Source organism: Heterodontus francisci, chromosome 2, assembly GCF_036365525.1.
Source record: "Heterodontus francisci isolate sHetFra1 chromosome 2, sHetFra1.hap1, whole genome shotgun sequence".
Lineage (NCBI taxonomy): Eukaryota > Metazoa > Chordata > Chondrichthyes > Heterodontiformes > Heterodontidae > Heterodontus > Heterodontus francisci.
Window position 1 is genome coordinate 81,713,531 of NC_090372.1, and position 20,272 is coordinate 81,733,802.

The 20,272-nt window shown below is 42.2% G+C and overlaps 1 protein-coding gene across 3 annotated transcripts in view; it reads left to right on the forward strand.

Annotated features, from left to right (window-relative positions):
- Nucleotides 1-13,602, forward strand: part of azi2 (5-azacytidine induced 2) — a 123,237-nt gene extending 109,635 nt beyond the window's left edge. For all 3 annotated transcript variants that reach the window (XM_068059682.1, XM_068059691.1, XM_068059675.1), the window contains one exon: nucleotides 12,827-13,602. In XM_068059682.1, coding sequence (XP_067915783.1) covers nucleotides 12,827-13,227 — 401 coding nt within the window. In that variant the 3' untranslated portion in view covers nucleotides 13,228-13,602. The remainder of the gene's footprint in view (nucleotides 1-12,826) is intronic.
- The last annotated feature ends 6,670 nt before the right edge of the window (nucleotides 13,603-20,272 follow it).

Below are 20,272 nucleotides of genomic sequence, written 5' to 3' on the forward strand. Positions count from 1 at the left end.
GAAGCAGGGAAGCTGTAAAGCACTATTGGTGCGTGCAAGAGGGTTAAACAATGCATCTCTTTCAAGGTAGGCCAGACGATGGCTGTCCTCCGAGACACAGTATCTGGGGTCTGCAAAGGCTTTAACCCACCAAATGAATCAAATGATGTCATAAGCTGTAGAATGTCATCCAAAACCTTTTATGGGATGAGTGTTTTAAGACTAATAGCCCTGGTTTGTTATCTAGTGTACTATGTAATATGACAATAAAAGCAAAATACTGCAGATGCTGGAAATCTGAAATTTAAAAAAGTGCTGGAAATACTCAGCAGGTCTGGCAGCATCTGTGGAACACAGATGCTGCCAGACCTGCTGAGTATTTCTAGCATTTCTTGTTTTTATATGTAATATTACAAGTTTGATCCACCGTTACTCAAAATAGGTGCTCTTACGTAATATGTTATTAGCCATACCTTCCTTTTTAATTGACTTCAGCGGAAGTAGCAAAGGGTTAGCACCCAATATAAGTGTGGACAGTGCAAGTGATGGAGACTATAATCCATATTGCTCTCAAGTTTACATAGACTACAATCCATGGTGAATATAGGCAATTTTTATAGGAGCCTTTCCGTGTGCACACCAGATAGCTGTAGCAGTAAACTTGGTATACTTCACATTGAGGATACCCTCTGTCATGTTGTGTGACACTACCATCGTGCTAAATGGGGATGGTTTTCGAACAGATCTAGCAATGCAAAACTGGGCATCCGTGAGGCGCTGTGGGCCATCAGTAGCAGCAGAAGTGTACTCAACCACAATCTGTAACCTCATGGCCTGGCATATCCCCCACTCTACCATTACCATCCCAAGCCAGGAACCAACCCTGGTTCAATGAGGAGTGCAGGAGGGCAAGCCAGGAGCAGCACCAGGCATACCTCAAAATGAGGTATCAACCTGGTAAGACTACAATCTAGGACTATTTGCTTGCCAAACAATGAAAGCTGCATGCAATAGACAGAACTAAGCAATTCCATAACCAATGGATCTGATCTCAGATCTTCAGTCCTGCCACATCCAGTCAGTGGACAATTAAACAACTAACTAGAGGAGGATGTTCCACAAATATCCCCATCCTCAAGGATGGGGGCGCCCAGCACATCAGTGCGAAGGATAAGGCAGAAGCATTTGCAACAATATTAAGCCAGAAGAGCCGAGTGGATGATCCATCTCAGCCTCCTCCTGAAGTCCCCAGCATCACAGATGCCAGTCTTCAGCCAATTCGATTCACTCTGCGTGATATCAAGAAACGACTGAAATCACTGGATGCTGCAAAGGCTATGGGCCCTGACAACATTCCGGCAATAATGCTGAAGACCTGTGCTCCAGAACTTGCTGTGCCCCTAGCCAAGCTGTTCCAGTACAGCTACAACACTGGCATCTACCCAGCAATTTGGAAAATTGCCCAGGTACACAAAAAGCAAGACAAGTCCAACCTGACCAATTACCGCCCCGTCAGTCTACTCTCAATCATCAGTAAAGTGATGGAAGGTATCATCGACAGTGCCATCAAGCAGCACTTGCTTAGCAATAACCTGCTCAGTGACGCTCAGTTTGGGTTCCGCCAGGGCCACTCAGCTCCTGACTTCATTACAGCATTTGTTCAAACATGGGCAAAAGAGCTGAACTCGAAATGAGGTGAGAGTGACTGCCCTTGACATCAAGGAGTATTTGACAGAGTTTGGCATCACGGAGCCCTAGCAAAACTGGAGTCAATGGGAACAGGGGAAAACTCTCCGCTGGTTGCAGTCGTACATAGCGCAAAGGAAGATGACTGTGGTTGTGGGAGGTTAATCATCTCAGTTCCAGGACATCATTGCATGAGTTCCTCCGGGTAATGTCCTAGGACCAACCATCTTCAGTTGCTTCATCAATGACCTTCCTTCAATCATAAGGTCATAAGTGGGGATGTTCACTGCACAATGTTCACCATTTGTGATTCCTCAGATACTGAAGCAGTCCGTATAGAAATGCAGCAACACCTGGACAATATCCAGGCTTGGGCTGATAAGTGGCAAGAAACATTCGCGCCCACAAGTGCCAGGCAATGACCATCTTCAACAAGAGAGAATCTAGCCATCTTCCCTTGACATTCAATAGCATTACGATCGCTGAATCCCCCACTGTCAACATCTTGACCAGAAACTGAACTAGAGTAGACATATAAATACCGTAGCTGCAAGAGCAGGTCAGAGGCTAGGAATCCTGCGACGAGTAACTCATCTCCTGACTCCTCAAAGCCTGTCCACCATCTACAAGGTACAAGTCAGGAGTGTGATGGAATATTCTCCATTTGCCTGGATTCGTGCAGCTCCAATAACACTGAAGAAGCTTGACACCATCCAGGACAAAGCCGCCCGCTTGATTGGCACCCCATCCACAAACATTCACTCCCTCCACCACCGACGCTCAGTTGCAGCAGTGTGTACCATCTACAAGGTGCACTGCAGCAACACACCAAGGCTCCTTCAACAGCACCTTCCAAACCCGCGACCTCTACCACCTAGAAGGACAAGGGAAGCAGATGCATGGGAACACCACCACCTGCAAGTTCCCCTCCAAGCCACGCACCACCCTGACTTGGAACTACATCGCCGTTCCTTCACTGTCGCTGGGTCAAAATCCTGGAACTCCCATCCTAACAGCACCGTGGGTGTACCTACCCCAAATGGGCTGTAGTGGTTCAAGAAGGCAGCTCACCACCACCTTCTCAAGGGCAATTAGGGTTGGGCAATAAATGCCGGCCTAGTTAACGTCGCCCACATCCTGTGAATGGATTTTTAAAAACACGGTATACACACATTTATTCATTCATGCTGGAACACCTTTAAATTCTATGGGAACGTATCTCTGTAGAGTGTGATGGAAAAACTTTACTAACTTCACTCTGCCACGATTTTATTTTATCTCCGATTAATCTTCAATGAAAATTGATGAAAGGATTCTTCTTCTTTACAGGGTTTAACATCAAGGTCAAAGGGTCACTTTCATCCATTAGCTTTGCACCTGCTGAACCAAACTTTACATGAGCTTGAAATATACTTACCCAGAATTGTTGCTTTGCCATAATTATTTCAAACTATTAATGTTAGTCTTAAAGATAATCTTTAACATTGAAGTCTTCCTCATTTGTTCCACCTCAATGTACTAATTCATTCATTATCAAACTCATGGAATGAACACTTTGGAAATGGCCTTGAATTTCCTGCATATTTGCGCTCAGAAACGTGCAACAGGGCACAATGTTGCAGCCTAAAAAATTGTGGCATTTTAGGCATGAGCTACATACATAAGTACAATATGTCCCTATCTCCTCCATCTTTTATAATTGTCTGTCGATCACTTTGCAAACGCATCTCCACTTATAAAACTAACTCTGCCCCGAGGTTTCCAGTGCAAGTGTTCTGCAATTGCATTTGTTTAGAGAATCTCTTCAAATTTTGGCCAGATTTTCAGACACATAGACACCACTAGTCACCTGAAGGAACCACAAATCAGCTGATCCATAAAGTATTGAAGCCATTCTCAGCTTTTGTAGCTGCAGAAATTTATTGTACCCTATTCATATTCATATTATAATGGAGAAGTATCAGGAGGAAGAAAGAGACAGGAGGCTCGGAGAAAGTACCCCATATGCAAGTACCTGGCCCAGAGAGTGTATGGGCCTCGGCTGACATTACACTTTACAATGTTAAACTCTCTTTAGAAATTTAAAAAGCCATTTACAAGAATATACCTTTGATCAACAATAATAAAAAATTACGAATCATTGGAAAACTGAGTTCACCTAATTTAAACGTCAGAAATTCAAATCATGCAAACTTTGAAAATGTAAAATAAGGATTTAAATAATATTTAAATGAAGATTTTCTTTGAAGTTAAAAATTAGCATCAGTAACGCATCAAAATTAACGAATGGGGTATAACTGCGAAAGTCCCAATGTTCTAGCTTTGCCCTGCCCCTCTTGACAAAGGAGGAGAAAGAGGATGTAGTGGAGACAGGCTTGAAATTCCCATTACTCCCACAAGGCACCCCGCTTGAGCCCAGTGCCTAGACGAGCCCTTTGGTCAGTTGCTCCCCTGTGCAGACAGTCTTCCAGTAAACTCGGGCCTAGCAAGGTGGGTTGTGGTAGAAAGATGCTGGGCTTGTGATCAGTCAATGATGGTTGTGAGCTCCTGGACCAGAACTGCTGCTGCCTGCCCCCAGGATGGTGATCCAGCACTGCCTTGTGCAGCCTGCTGCTGAACAGATAGCATGGATTTTTAAAATCTTTGACAGAAACATGTGTGCTGCTCGCCTTGCACTCCTCTGCCTCACTTTGAAGGGAACATTTTTATCATGCTTTTACAGTCCCCTACCCGAGAACCTTGAGGGATCATTGTTTATGTTCCAGTTATGTTTGAACCACTCTGGACAATGATCCAGATTTACCATCATTTTTATGTTCAGGCATGTTCTAATGCAATTGACTGGGAATTTGAGTATAACTTGATATCAGCAGTATTGGCGCATTTCTGAGTCTATCCTCCAGGTTATGCTCACGGAGTAATGTACAGACTTTTTTAAATTGTTATTTTCTTCATTCAACAATCGCATTTTTCATATTCAACAACAAACGTGCATGATGCAAAAACGCCACCTTGTTCAGGGCTGGTTTGAGGATTAAGTACAGGAGCTCTGTCCCTTTAACAATACTGTTGTCATGCAGGTATTCTATTCCTGTTGCATATATAGGACTCATTCTGATCCACATATCAGTTCTCTTTCTGCTGTTGACTTTCAGTCCCTTACATTACCTTTGCACACACCAAAATGTCCACTTTCTGTTTGGTAGTTTGTTCTTCAGTACAGAAAGTTTTTTTTGGCAAAAGTCATCTCCCTCCATCTGCTCCATCACCAAGACCACCTGCTTCCACCTCTGTAACATTGCCTGACTCTGCCCCTGGCTCAGCCCATTTGCTGCTGAAACCCTCGTTCATGCCTTTGTTACCTTGGGACTTGGTTATTCTAATACTCTTCTGACTGGCCTTCCATTTCCACCCCACCTAAACATCAGCTCATCCAAAACTCTGCCGCCTACATCCTAACTCACGCCTAATCCCGTTCACCCATCACTCATATTGCAAAAACAATAGGGCTGTAATAATAGGAGATTTTAACTGACCCAAACTGACTAGTTTTAGTGTGAGAGGAATGGAGGGAACAGAATTCTTAAGTTGCAATCAAGAGAATTTTTTTGCCAGAATGTTGCAAGTCCAACAAGAGAGGACATGGTTCCAAACTTGGTTTTAAGAAATGAAGCTGGTCAGGTGGAAGGAGTGGCAGTGGGAGAGCATTTTGTGGTAGTGATCATAATTCAGTCAGTTTTAACATAATTATGGAAAAGGACAGAAATAGAACAGGAGTTAAATGTTCTAAATTGGGGTAAGGCTAATTTTACTAAGCTGAGAAATAATTTAGCAAAAATAAACTGGAAACAACTACTTGAAGGTAAATCAGTGTCAGAGCAGTGGGAGGCATTCAAAGGGGAGATTCGGGGGCTCAGAGTAAACATGTTCCCACAAAGGGAAAGGGTGGGACAGCCAAATCTAGAACCCCCTGGATGTCAAGGAACTCACGGTATGATAAAAATAAAAGCCTATGGGATCCAGAGGAGTATAGCAAGCTGGATACAAAATTGGCTCAGTAGCAGGAAACAAAGGGTAATTGTTAATCGGTGTTTTTGTGACTGGAAGGCTGTTTCCATGGGATCCCACAGGCTCAGTACTAGGTCCCCTGATTTTTGTGGTATATATTAATGATTTGGATGTAAATTTAGGGGGAATGATCAAGAAATTGGCAGATGACACAAAAGTTTATCACTTGGTTAATAGCAAGGAGGATAGCTGTAGAATGCAGAAAGATATCATTGGACTGGTCAGGTGGGCAGAAAAGTAGCAAATGGAATTTAACCCAGAGAAGTATGAGGTGTTGCATTTGGGGATATCTAACAATGCAAAAGAATACACAATAAATGGGAGGATAATGAGAGGTGTAGAGGAAGTGAGGGATCTTGGAGTGCATGTCCACAGATTCCTGAAGGCAGCAGGACAGGCCTATAAGATGGTTAAGAAGGCATAGGGAATCCTTTCCTTTATTAGCCGAGGCATAGAATATAAGAGTAGGGAGGTTATGCTGGAGCTTTGTGAAACATTGGTTAGGCCACAACTTGAGTACCGTGTGCAGTTCTGGTTACCTCATTACAGAAAGGATGCAATTGCAGTAGAGAGGGTACAGAGGAGATTTACGAGGATGTTGCCTGGACAAGAAAATTGCAGCTGTGAGAAAGATTGGATAGGCTGGGGTTTTCTCCTTGGAACAAAGGAGGCTGAGGGGAGATGTACAAAATTGTGAGGGGCCTGGATAGGGTGGATGGAGAGGGCCTATTTACCTTAGCAGAGGGGTCAGTGACTTGGGGCCATAGATTTAAAGTGATTGGTTGAAGGATTAGAAGGGAGATGAGGCAAAAAATGTCACCAGAGGGTGGTGGGGATCTGGAACTCGCTGCCTGAAAGGATAGTAGAGACATAAAACCTCATCTCATTTAAAAGGTGCCTGGATGTGCACCTGAAGTGCTATAACATTCAGGGCTACGGACCAAATGCTGGAAAGTGGGATTGGGGTCGGTGGCTCTTTTTTCCAGCTGGTGCAGACACAATGGGCCAAGAGGCCTCTTTTTGTGCTGTAAACATAGTGATTTTATGAATCTACCCCTGTGCTCGCTGATCTGTATTGGATCCAGTTGAGCAACACCTCAATTTTAAAATTCTCATCCTTGTTTTCCAATCCTTCCATGGCCTCGCCCCCTCCCTGTCTCTAACCTCCTCCAGCCCCAAGCCTCTGAGAACTCTGCATTCCTTCAATTTTGGCTTCTTGCGCATCCTAAGCTTAATTGCTCCACTATTGGGGGCCGTGCCTTCATCTGTCCTAAGCTCTGGAATTCCCGCCCTAAACCCCCTCCGCCTCTCTACTTCTCCTCCTTTTAAGATGATCTTTACTGCTTTGGCCGAATTTTTAGTCATCTGCCCTAATATCTCCCTATGTGGCTCAATGTCAAATTTTGTTTGCTAATGCTTCTTGTGAAGTGCATTAGAATGCTTTACTGCATTAAAGGTGCTATATAAATGCAAGTTGTTATTGATATGTAACATGTTTCTTTTGCTATGTTTTACATCAAACCTATATTGCCTGAAGCTGTTCCCCCTCTAGCCTACTCACCATTAACTTCAGTTGACGGTGATACCTGATTTTAAAGTGTGAAAAAAAATGTGAATTCTTAAATGTATTGTTGCGTGGTTTCTAAGCTATACAGTGCATATCATAATCTAATTTTCTGTATTAGTTCTCCATACAAATGCTGTTGATTTCTGCTTCCACGGAGAACTTCAAATTCCATTTCAGAAAGAGAATCGGGTTTAGGTTGGGATCATTCTAAGAAATTATCTAATAGTGATTACGCATTCCATTTTGGCTCACAAGCTGCGCTGATGATGTTGGAGTCCTCCATACCAAAAATCATCTAGGCACAGTCACTGTATCAGCTAACCCCAGGGTTCAGTAGTTGCTCCAGTGATTTACTAGAGCAAAGATAAAGATTAGAATACCCAAAATGTTGCACGCTAGTTTTGCAAGTTTTAGCTGCAATGGTCATTATAATTATAGAAAATGTGACACAGAAGGAGGCCATTTGGCCCCTTGTATCCATGCCGGTCAACAAACAGCTACCCAGCCTAATCCCATCTTCCTATACTAGATCCGTAGCCCTGTAGGTCACAGCTCTTCAAGTAGGCATCCAGGTATTTTTTAAATGTGGTGAGAGTTTCTGCCTCAACCACCCTTTCAGGCAGTGAGTTCCAAGTCCCTACCAGCCTCTGGCTGGAAACAAATGTTTCCTCATCTCCCCTAGAATCCTTCCACCAATTACTTTAAATCTATGCCCTCTGGTTTTTGACTCCTCTACTAAGGTAAATAGGTTGTCCCTATGTACTTTATCTAGGCCCCTCATAATTTTATACACCTGAATTAAATCACCCCTCAGCCTCCTCTGTACCAAGGAAAACAACCCTAGCAAATCCGATCTTTCCTCATAGCTAAATTTTCCAGGTCTGGCAACATCCTTGAAAATCTCCTCTGCGCCCTCTCCAGTGCATTCACATCTTTCCTGTAATATGATGACCAGAACTGTATACAAGCTGTTGTATACAATTCTACTCTACCTCCCTACTCTTATATTCTATGCCTCAACTAATAAAGGAAAGCATGCCATATTCCTTCTTAACTACCCTATCGACCTGTCATGCTACCTTTAAGGATCTGTGGACATACACTCCATGGTCCCTCTATTCCTCCACACTACTTCGTATCCTCCCATTTATTGCACCTTCCAAAATGCATTACCTCACATTTCTCCATATTGAAGTCCATTTTCTACTTTTCTGCCAAACTGACCAGACCATTGATATCTTCCTGCAGTCTAAAGCTTTCTTCCTCACTGTCAACCACACGGCCAATTTTTGTATCATCTGCAAACTTCTTTATCATGCCTCCTACATTTCATTAATATAAACTACAAAAAGCAAAGGATTGAGCCCTAAGGAATCCCACTCGTAACAGCTATATAAATTTAAGTAGTTGTTGTTGCAAAAACACCTGTCAACCATTACCTGTTGTTTCCTGCCACTAGGCCAATTTTGAATGCAATTTGCCACTCTCCCTTGGATCCCAAGGCCTTTTACTTTTTTGACCAGCCTGCTGGGATCTTGTCAAAAGCCTTGCCAAAATCCATGTAGATCGCATCCACCACACTGTCCTCATCAACCCAACTTGTCATCCCCTCAAAAGATTCAACCAAGTTAGTCAAACATGACCTTCCCTTAATAAATCCATCCTGACTTTCCTTGATTAATATATTCCTTTCTAATGAAGGTTTATGCTGTCCCTCAGAATTGATTCCAATAATTTGCCCACAACCAAAGTTAATCTAACTGGCCTTTAATTACTCAGATTATCCCTTCCTCCCTTTTTAAACAATGGTACAATGTTGGCAGTCCTCAATCCTCTGGTGCCTCTCCTGTAACCAGGGAGGATTGAAATATGGTCAGAGCCTCCGCAATTTCCTCCATTGTTTCTTTTAACAACCTGGGATATATTTCATCCAGGCCTGACAAATTATCTATTTTCAAAGACTTCAAACCCTTTAATACTTTCTCTCTTACAATGTTTATCCCATCCAATATTTCACACTACTCTTCGTTAACTACATCATTGTCGTCGAACCCCTCTTTTGTAAAGACAGCCGCAAAGTATTCATTAAGAACCTTACATATGTCCTCTGCCTCCACACACGGGTCACCTTTTGGTCCCTAATATGCCCTACTCTTTCCCTAGTTATCCTCTTGCTCTTTACGTACTTACAAAATATCTTTAGCAAGCAAAATCCAGGAAAACTCAGTATTTTTCATGCCTTCTCTTTGCTTTCCTAATTTTCCTTTTAATTTCGCCCCTACATTTTCTCTACTCTTCTCGGCTTTCTGCAGTATTAAGCTCTCGGGTCTGACATAAGCTTCCTTTTTTACCTCCTCTTTCCCTCTATGCAGCTTGTCAGCCAAGAGGCTCTATATTTGGCTGTCCCACCTACCTTCTTTGTTGGAACATGTTTACCCTAAACCCCTTGAATGCCTCCCATTGCTCTGACACCGATTTACCTTCAAGTAGCTGTTTCCAGTCCACTTTTGCTAAATCGCTTTTCAGCCTAGTAAAATAGGCCTTCACCCAATTTGGAACCTTTACTTCTATTTTATCTTTGTCATTTTTCATAACTATGCTAAATCTAACTGAATTATGATCACTACCACAAAAGTGCTCTTCCACTGATACTCTTTCCACCTTCCCAGCTTCATTTGCTAAAACTAAATCCAGAATTGCTCTCCATTTTTGTTGGGTTTGCCACATACTGATACTAAAAAATGTTCTCCTGAATGCACTTTAGGAATTCTGTGCCCTCTGTATCTTTTACACTGATTGTATCCCAGTTAATATTAGGGTAATTGAAATCCCCCACTGTTATTGCCTTATTGATTTTGCATTTGTCAGAAGCTTGCATAAAAATTTGCTCTTTCAAACTTTCTGGACGTCGATAGTACACTCCCAGCAATGTGATTACCCCTTTTTTATTCTTCAGTTCAACCCATATAGCCTCATTTGATGATCTCTCTAACATATCATCCCTTCTCACATTTATAATTGTTTCTTTAATCAATATTGCCACTCCACCTCTTTTTTTAATCCTCCTCTCTATCTCGTCTGAAAACCTTGTAACCAGGAATGTTAAGCTGCCATTCCTGCCCCTTTCTAAGCCATGTTTCAGTAATAGCTTAAAAAATCATACTTACACGTGTCAATCTGTGCCCTCAGCTCATCTACCTTATTCACTCTACTCCTTGCATTTAGGTACATACCATTAAGCACAACCGGACTCCTTTTTTGTCTATTTTCCAACCTTTCTTTGTTCTGCCTTCCAAACTCTCTTGTTAATTTTCTGCTTTCCATTTCCAGCTCTGCTGTCGTCCCTTTAGAATCTGTGCTCAGCTTCCCATTCCGCTGCCTAGCTAGTTTAAACTTCCCCAACAGCACTAGCAAACCTGCCGCTGGGGATATTGGTCCCAGTTCTGTTGAGGTGCTATCACCCTGGCCTGTACAGATCCTACCTTCCCCAGAACCAGTCCCAATGCTTCAGGAATCTAAAGCCCTCCCTTCTGCACCATCTCTCCAGCATGCATTCATCTGCTGTCTCCTAGTTCTGTACTCACTAGCGCATGGCACCAGAAGTAATCCTGAGATTACTACCTTTTGAGATCCTGCTCCTTAATATCTTTCCTAACTCCTTAAAATCTGCCTGCAGGACTTCAACACTTTTCTATCTATGTCATTGGTACTGATATGGACCATGACCCCTGGCTATTCACCCTCCTCCTTCAGAATATTCTGCAGCCGCTCGGTGATATCCTTGACCTTGGCATCAGGGAGGCAACATACCATCCTGGAATCACATCTGTTACCACAGAGATGTCTGTCTGCTTCTCTAACTATGGACTCCTCTATAACTATTGCTCTCTTGACTTTCCTCCTCCTTTCCTGTACAGCTGAGCCACACATGGTGCTATGGCCTTGGCTGTGGTTGCACTCCCTAGAGGAACCCTCTACCCCATCAGTATTCAGAACTGAATACTGGTTAGAGGAAGATGCTCTCAGGGATCTCCTGCACTATCTGTCTGCTCTTTTCTTTGTCCGTCTGGCAATCACGCAGTCCCTTTCTGTCTGCACTCTGTCAAGCTGCAGGGTGATCACCCCCTGAAATGTGCTCTCCACGAAAAACCCATCTTTGTGGATGGACCACAATGACGTCTGCTGTTGCTCAAGCTGCAAAACCTGGAGCTCGAGCTCCTCCACCCGACGACACCTCTTGCATCTGTGGTTGTCCGTGTCACAGGAAGCACATTCCAAGGTCTGAGTTGCCCTGCCGTGCCTCTTTTTGAGGTTAACTCACAACAAATATAATCAAAATGCTCCTTATTAATATGTTTGCCGTTTTATTTACTAATCAATTACCTTTGTTCAGGTACAGTTGGGTAGCTCAGTGGTCTAATTACAGTCTTCAATCTATGTGATATTATCACTGGAAGGTCATGGTCTTGTTTTTAAAAAAAAAAATCCCCGTCCGACCAGTAATTCCCTGGGACAGACTCCAGCTGAGTTACATTTACCTCAGTAATTTCATGTTATTGATGTTCAGAATCCTAGCATGCTCTACAAATAATGTAAGACCTTTGCTACTCCAGACAATTTTGTTTTATTTTGTAACAAAATCTTCAAACCTATAACTAAACAAATAGCAAATATGGATTATAAAATGTGTTGTATGATGTGTCTTTGTCAGTCAGGAGGCATCAGTAAATGTTGGAGCCCATTCAAGTTATGATGCTTTGGTCACACCATCTACAAGTTAGCTACATGGAGCAACTTGCATAGTTTTTAATAAGCGAAGAGGTACTTTGGTCCTGCTCTGTTCCAAGCTCATCTTTGTATTAGATTATAAGCTCCCACCTCTGTTACTTTGCACTACTTGGTTATAATTTGTTTCCATGTGGCCGTTGAAGAAAAGATGAACAAAGTCTTCAAAATAACCTAATAAGTAGTCTTCCTTATTCTTTGCATGTAGCTTTACCTGTACTTAGAAAGCTCCCTACTTTGTTGCCTTCTAAAGCGCTCTCACTTTCATATTGTCCCTCTCTCACTCAACATCTCAGAGTTGCATTTTTTTTTCTCTGTTTGAAATTCTTTATTCTTACAACTGGGTCTCTCTTCAGCTGACTCTGGTATGGTACACGGAAAAGGTCCTTTTATGCAACAGGGACAGGAAATACATGATTAAGGTGGCTCCCGCATCAAGTCAAACTCTGAAGGGACATTGTTGCCAATGGTTTTCCTCTTGTTAAATTATTCACCTGTGCAAGCAGCTTGACCTAGTCTGGGAAAACGTTAGGAAGGCCATATCCATAGCAAGTTATCTGACATTATTGTAAAGTAAAACTACTGGTATTTGATAAGATGCTGTTTTTTCTTTTGTACAACTGTAATCAAGAAGCCTGTTTATATCTCTTCCTGATAAATAGTCAACCTAAACTCTTGGGGATGGATTTACAAAGCACAATTCTAATTTACTTTTGATTTTTCTATGATTTATGCATTCAGTTCAGTGTCTAGATGACTTGGTACTTGACTGTGGAAAACTGGAGCTCAATTCTTCTGGGGCAGTTTATCGAGCACCGCGTACCTCTTCAAAGGATGCTGATGTGAAAATTTCCAGTTTTACTGCAACTCGCCATATTCCGCAGGATACAGCAGCCTTATGTGATCAATTCCTTGCACCATGGACAAATTCAAGACCCACTCCTGTTGGCAGTGCCGCTTTGGAGGAAAATGGTTCCTGTGGAAAGGGCTCATTTGATGATAACTCATGGGTTTTTCCTAGCCCACCACTGAGCAACCCAAGCAATGCAGCATTCTGGAAAACTGGAAATAGCTCTCCTTCTTCTGCTATGAAAATTCCTGTTGTGAATATGCGCGATGCAGACTTTCTGTTCAGGAGCTGAGCTGTATAATTGTGAATTTTTCAAATGAGAACGTCTGTTCACTATTTTAGAAATGTGAACTTGGTTAGAAACAATTGGTTGGCCAGGCAATAGTGTCTGTTGATGCTTCTATAATCAGTATTTCAATTCAGGAAAGTAAACTTTTTCTAGAATTGCTGATAATTTTACAGAATGCACCAAGAGTCAGAACTATTGCACGATGACTTTATTTTCTTTCTCCAGCTAATAGTCCATCTTTATATCAAACAAGAATGTTATAGAAATAAGCTTTTCTTTTCTCTAAGCTGTGATCTTCTCCAATTGGGCACAACTGTGGATTTGGGAAAAGATGCAGAAATTCTCTATCTTGGCCTTTTGCAATCCAGGCACTGGAAACCCTATAATCTGTTCATATTTGCTAAATTCTGTTCATCATGAATATCAAACATTCTGTTTCAAAAGAAAGTTTGTTTTATTCTGTGGAGAAAGAAATTTTGCTCATCCTTTTTGCACTGATATTGCACCTTCTAGTTATTTTTGATTCCTCTAAAAGTGCCTCCATATTTAATGGAATATACTGTTTTTCTTCAGAAACTTCTCTTAACCCCACTGCCATTCCCACCCAAAACAAAACTGCAAATAGTTGCTTTAAAAAATACTGAGATTTTTTAAACAAAATTGCACAGTAGTTTATTTTCAGTGTGTGCATAAGCGATATGCAACTGTCATGCAGCCTGTTGAGCTTGTCAGTGCAATCTAGCAATGGATGGCTTGCTGAAAAACCTGATAAAAAGCTTCATTCTAATTGATGCTCAACTATCTTAAAGCTGCAAAATGTCAATATTTTCTATTGGAATTCATTAACAAACCAAATTATAGCCCATTTAAAGTTTTTTTTTTAAGATATTGAAATGGAAAATTTGGATGGTCACATGTTAGTTTTCTGTTTAATGGAATGGGAGAGTTGAATTTGTATTCCAGTATTGGTCGGCTTTCATTCTCTGGCTTTCTCAAGGTGGCGAGGTGACTAATTTAGCTAAGCTTCTAGACAGAGCACAGAATGAAGATGAGATGCCCATCGGGAAAAGAGGGAAAATTGGCTGGGATCCATCTTAGCAGCTTATTACAGTAATGGATAAAAGGGAGAAAATATGTGGTTGCTCACTGGAAGCCAAGGTGAACAGCATGGGAGGTTAGCAAGAAGGATTAATTGAAAAAAAAAGCATTAAAATGGAAACATTTAAAGATCACTCTGTTTCTGTGCTACTGGAAGTCTGTACTTAAGAAAACTGGTAGAGTTGCATTCAAATTCTAGATATCTCTCGGTGAGACTGGTTTCCATTTCTGAGCAATTAAAAAATCACTGCAAACAAGCATTTAAAAACGTTTCTGTCTTGCTGAATATTTAGGTATTGTTTCAGCTGTTAATCAGTTCAGAATTTTAAGTGATTTGTTGCAAAGAAAAATGGGATTTTGCATCTTTAAGTTGCTGTATTGCAGTCAGTTGCAGTAAGAAATGTCAACTTAGCACTGCTAACTATTGATTATGTCCAATTTCATCAATTTATAACTAGTTAAATTACAAAGCGAAGCTTAAAAAATGCTTTTTAATTATGGTCAAAAATGTTTTGTATGTGTCAGGTAATGGATAATATAGCCCTTGCAGATCACTAATAATACACTTATTGTAGTCATTGATTTTTGAATTGTGGAGCACAGTTGTGATGCAATGTACTGATTAAATAAATTAATGATGACAACATTCCTAATGACATGATGTTCATTATTTGCTGAGGAAGAGTTTTTCCCTTTTTTACTTGTACCTTTTAGTATGTAACTACATTGAGAATCTAGGTTCAACCCCAACAAGACAAGGGAACAATAGCATAATTATGCTACTAGATGAGCAATCCAGAGACCTGGACTAATGCTCCAGAAACATGAGTTCAGATCCCAGCACAACAGCTGGGAAATTTAAATTCAATTAGTTAAATAAATCTAGAATAACAAGTTGTATTAGTAATGCTGGCTGTCAAACTACTGGATCATTGTAAAACTCATTTTGTTCACTCATGTCCTTTGGGGAAGGAAATCTGTTATCCTGACCCGGTCTGGTCTATTAGCGCCTCCAGGTCCAGTGCAATGTGGTTGACATTTAACTGCCATCGAAATAGCCTGGCAAGCCACTCAGTTATATCAAACCACTGTAAAAATGCCTGATAAGAATAAAACTAGACAGACCTTCCAGCATTGACCCAGGTACCGGAAAAGACAAAGGCCCCACCAGTCCTCCTCACTAGCATCTGGGGACTTATGCCAACATGAGGAGAACTGGCCCATAAACTAGTTGAGCAACAACTTGGCATAGTCGTACCCACTGAATCATACCTTACAGCCAATGTCCCATACTCCACCAACACCATTCCTGGGTATGTCCTGTCCCACTGGCAGGACAGACTCACCAAACACAGTGATATAAAGTGGAGGGAGTGGCCCTGGGAGCCCTCAACATTGACTTTAGACCCCATGAAGTCTTATGCCATCAGGTCATGGGCAAGGAAACCTGCTGAATACCACCTACTGCCCTCCCTCAACTGATGAATCAATACTCCTCCAGGTTGATCACCACTTGGAAGAAGCACTGAGGATAGCATAGGCACAGAATGTATTCTGGGTGGGCAACTTCAATGTCCATCCCCAACAGTGGACCTGTAGCACCACTACTGACCAGGCTAGCTGCCATAAGTGGTGAGAGAATCAACAGGGGGAAGAATATACTTGACATCATCTTCCCAAATCTACCTGTTGCAGATGCATCAATCCATGACTGTATTGGTAGGAGCGACCACTGCACAGTCCTTATGGAGAAGTCCTGTTGTCGCACTGAGTGTGACACTACCACCATGCTGAATGAGAGAGATTCAGAACAAATCTAGTAGCTCAAAGCTGAGCATCCATGTGGGGCTGTAAGCCATCAGCAACAGCAGAATCGTATTCCAACACTATATATAATCTCATGCGCTGGCATATTCCTCACTCTACCATTATCATCAATCCTGCTTCAATGAAGAGTGTAGAACATGCCAGGACATACCTAAAAATGAGGTGTCAACGTGGTGAAGCTACAACATAGGACTATATGCATACTAAACAGAAGTAGCAGCATGTTATAGACAGAGCTAAGTGATTCTATAACCAATGGACGAGGTCAAAGGTTTGCAGTCTTGCCACATCCAGTCATGAATGGTGGTGGACTATGAAACAGCTAACGGGAGAAGGAAGCTCTACAAACATTTCTATCCTGAATGATGGTGGAGACCAGCACGTCAGTGCAAAATACAAGGCTGAGTGTATCTCGGCCTCCTTCTGAGGACCCCAGCATCACAGTTGCCAACTTGGTTCATTTCACATGATATCAAGAAACAGCTGAACGCACTGGATACAGCAAAGGCTATGGGTCCTGTTAATATCCCAGCTGTAGTGCTAAAGATACGCTCTGGAACTAGCCAAGCTGTTCCAGTACAACTACAATGCTACCATTTACCTGACAAAGTGGAAAATTGCCCAGCTATGTCATGTCCACAAAAAGCAGGACAAATCCAATCTGGCCAATTACCGCACCATCAGTCTACTCTAAATCATCAGCAAGTTATAGAAGGTATTATTGACAGTGCTATCAAGCAGTACTTACTCAGCAGTAACCTGCTCACCAGTGCTCAGTTTGGTTTCACCCAGGATCACTCAGCTCCATATTTCATTACAGCCTTGCTCCCAACTTAGGCAAAAGAGCTGAATTCTAGAGGTGAGGTGAGAGTGACTGCCCTTGACTTCAAGGCAGCATTTGACCGAGTGTGGTATCAAGGAGCCCTAATAAAATTGAAGTGAATGGGAATCGTGGAAAACTCTCTACTGGTTGGAGTCATACCTAGCACAAGGGAAGATGGTTATGGTTGTTGGAGACCAATGATCTCAGCCCCAGGATATCACTGCAGGAGTTCTTCGGGGCAGCATCCTAGCCCCAACCATCTTCAGCTGCTTCATCAATGACCTTCCTTCAATCATAAGGTCAGAAGTGGGGATGTGGTATATAGGTGGGGCTCCCCAAAGGTCGATATTAGGATCACTACTTTTCTTAATTTATATTAATGACCTATACTTTGGTGTGCAGGGCACAATTCCAAAATTTGTGGATAACAAAAACTTGGAAGTATTGTGAACTGTGGGGAGGATAGTGATTGACTTCAAGAGAACATAGACAAGCTGGTGGAATGGGCGGACACATGCAGATGAAATTTAATGCAGAGAAGTGTGAAGGAATACATCTTGGTAGGAAGAATGAGGAGAGGCAATATAAACTAAAGGGTACAATTCTCAAGGAGGTGCAAGAGCAGAGGTACCTGGAGTGTATGTGCACAAATTATTGAAGGTGGCAGGGCAGGTTGAGGAAATGGTTAATAAGACACACTGGATCCTGGGCTTTATAAATCGAGGCATAGAGTACAAAAGCAAGATAGTTATGGTGAACCTGTATAAAACCCTGATTCGGCCTCAACTGGTCTATTGTGTCTAATTCTGAGCACTACTCTATAGGAAGGATGTGAAGGCTTTAGAGAGAGTGCAGAAAAGATTTACTACGAGAATGGTTCCAGGGATGAGGGACTTCAGTTATGAGGATAGATTGGAGAGGCTGGGGCTGTTCTCCTTAGAGAAGGTTGAGGGGAGATTTGATAGAGGTGTTCAAAATTATGAGGGACTGGACAAAATAGATAGGGAGAAATTGTTCCAATTGGCAGAAGGGTCGAAAACCAGAGGACACCAATTTAAGGTGAATGGCAAAAGAACCAAAAGTGACATGAGGGAAAACTTTTTATGCAGCGAGTGCTTAGGATCTGAAATGCACTGCCTGAATATATGAAGCAGGCAGATTATATCATGGCTTTCAAAAGGGAATTAGATAATTATCCGCAGAGAAAATATTTGCAGTGCTGTGGGGAAAAGGCAGGGGAGTAGGACGGGCACAACAGGCCGAATGGCCGCTTGTGCTGTAACCATTTCTATGATTCTATTCTATGACTGGTCAGAAAAATGAAAGCCCATGGGATACAGGGGAATGGGGCAGGTTGGATCCAAAATTGGCTCAGTGACAGGAAACAAAGGCTGATGGTCAACAAATGTTTTTGCGAATGGAAAGCAGTTTCCAGTGGCATTCCACAGGGCTCCATGTTGGGTCCCTTGCTGTTTGTGGTATACATTAATGATTTGGACTTAAATGTGGGAGGCATGATCGGGAAATTTGCTGATGACACAAAAATTGGCCGTGTAGTTGATAGTGAAGAGGGTAGCTGTAGACTCCAGAATGGTTTGGTTGAGTGGGAAGAAAAGTGGCAAATGGAATTGAATCCGGAGTGGGCCGAAGGGCCTGTTTCGGTGCTATATCTCGCTATGACTCTATGATTCACTGATGATTACACAATGTTCAGTTCCATTCACAACTCCCTGGATAATGAAGCAGTCTGTGCCCACATGCATCAAGATCTGGACAATATTCAGGCTTGGCCTGATAAGTGGCAAGTAATATTTGCACCACACAAGTGCCAGGCAATGACAGTCTCCAACAAAAGTGTATCTTAACCACCTCCTCTTGACATTTAACGGCATTACCATTGCTGAATCCCCCACCATCAACGTCCTGGGGAATTACCATTGATCAGAAACATAATTGGACCAGCCACATAAATGCTGTGGCTACGAGAGCAGTACAGAGGTTGGGAATATCTGCGGTGAGTAACCCACCTCCTGTCTCCCCAAAGCCTGTCCACCAGCTACAAGGCACAAGTCAGCAGTGTGGTGGAATACTCTCCACTTGTCTGGATGAGTTCAGCTCCAACAGCATTCAATAAGTTCATCACCATCCGGGGACAAAGCAGCCCACTTGATTGACACCCCATCCACCATCTTAAACATACATTTCCTCCACCTCTGGCACATAGTGCTTACCATCTACGAGAAGCATGCAGCAACTCACCAAGCCTCCTTCAATAATACCTTCCAAACCCGCGACATCTACCACCTAGAAGAACAAGAGCAGTAAGTGCATGGGAACACCCCCATCTGCAAGTTCCCCTCCAAGTGACGCACCATTCTGACTTGGAACTATATTGCCATTCCTTTCCTGTTGCTGAGTCAAAATCCTGGAACTCCCTCACAGCAATTTTGGTGTACTTACACAATATGGACAGCAGTGGTTCAAGAAGGTGACTCACCACCATCTTCTTAAGCACAATTAGAGATGGGTAATACGTGCTGGCCTTGGCAGCAATGCCCACAGCCCATGAGTAACATGGTGGGGGCAGTAAAAGGAGTACTATAAAGAATAAAGGATCAACAAAAAATATTTACTTTTACATGAAAAAATTGGTCAAGACAGAAAGTAAGGAAATTAGACGCTATAGTCTCATACTAATATTTTCCCTTTTACCTTTTTGTTTACTTCCTTTTTGACACACTTTTCCTCACATTTTGTTTTTGCCTCAAACAATTTTCAAATCTTCCCCAGTCTGTTGTGAAATCTAGTATTCTCAAACCCTGGGTTACAGCTTGGTCATACAAGTGCAATTGTGTATTTGTTTTTGGAGGGGGAAACAAGAATAATCCAGTAATACACTATTTTAATACTGCCCTTTTAATCTAGTCTCAGGTCCAGCCAGCAGGGATAGTTGCATTGAAATGGATCATAAACTGTGCAACATGGATTTTGTACTGGTACTTCTTGAATCCTGATGTCACACAGATAGTTTAGTCTTTGGTAAATCTTCGTATAAAATCATCTAGTGATTGTCACACAAATCTGTGACTTTACAAAAGAAAAAATTGTGATTTACACCACTGGGGAAAGTGGTGGCTGTATCGTTGGGACGGTGTACACGTGAACCATGCTGGAGCTGGTGTTCTAGCGAGTTGCATAACTAGGGAAGTAGAGAGGGTTTTAAACTGAATAGTGGGGGCAAGGGATCAAATTTGGGAAGATATGGTAAATCAAGGAGTAGAGACAAGGCAATAGAGAAAG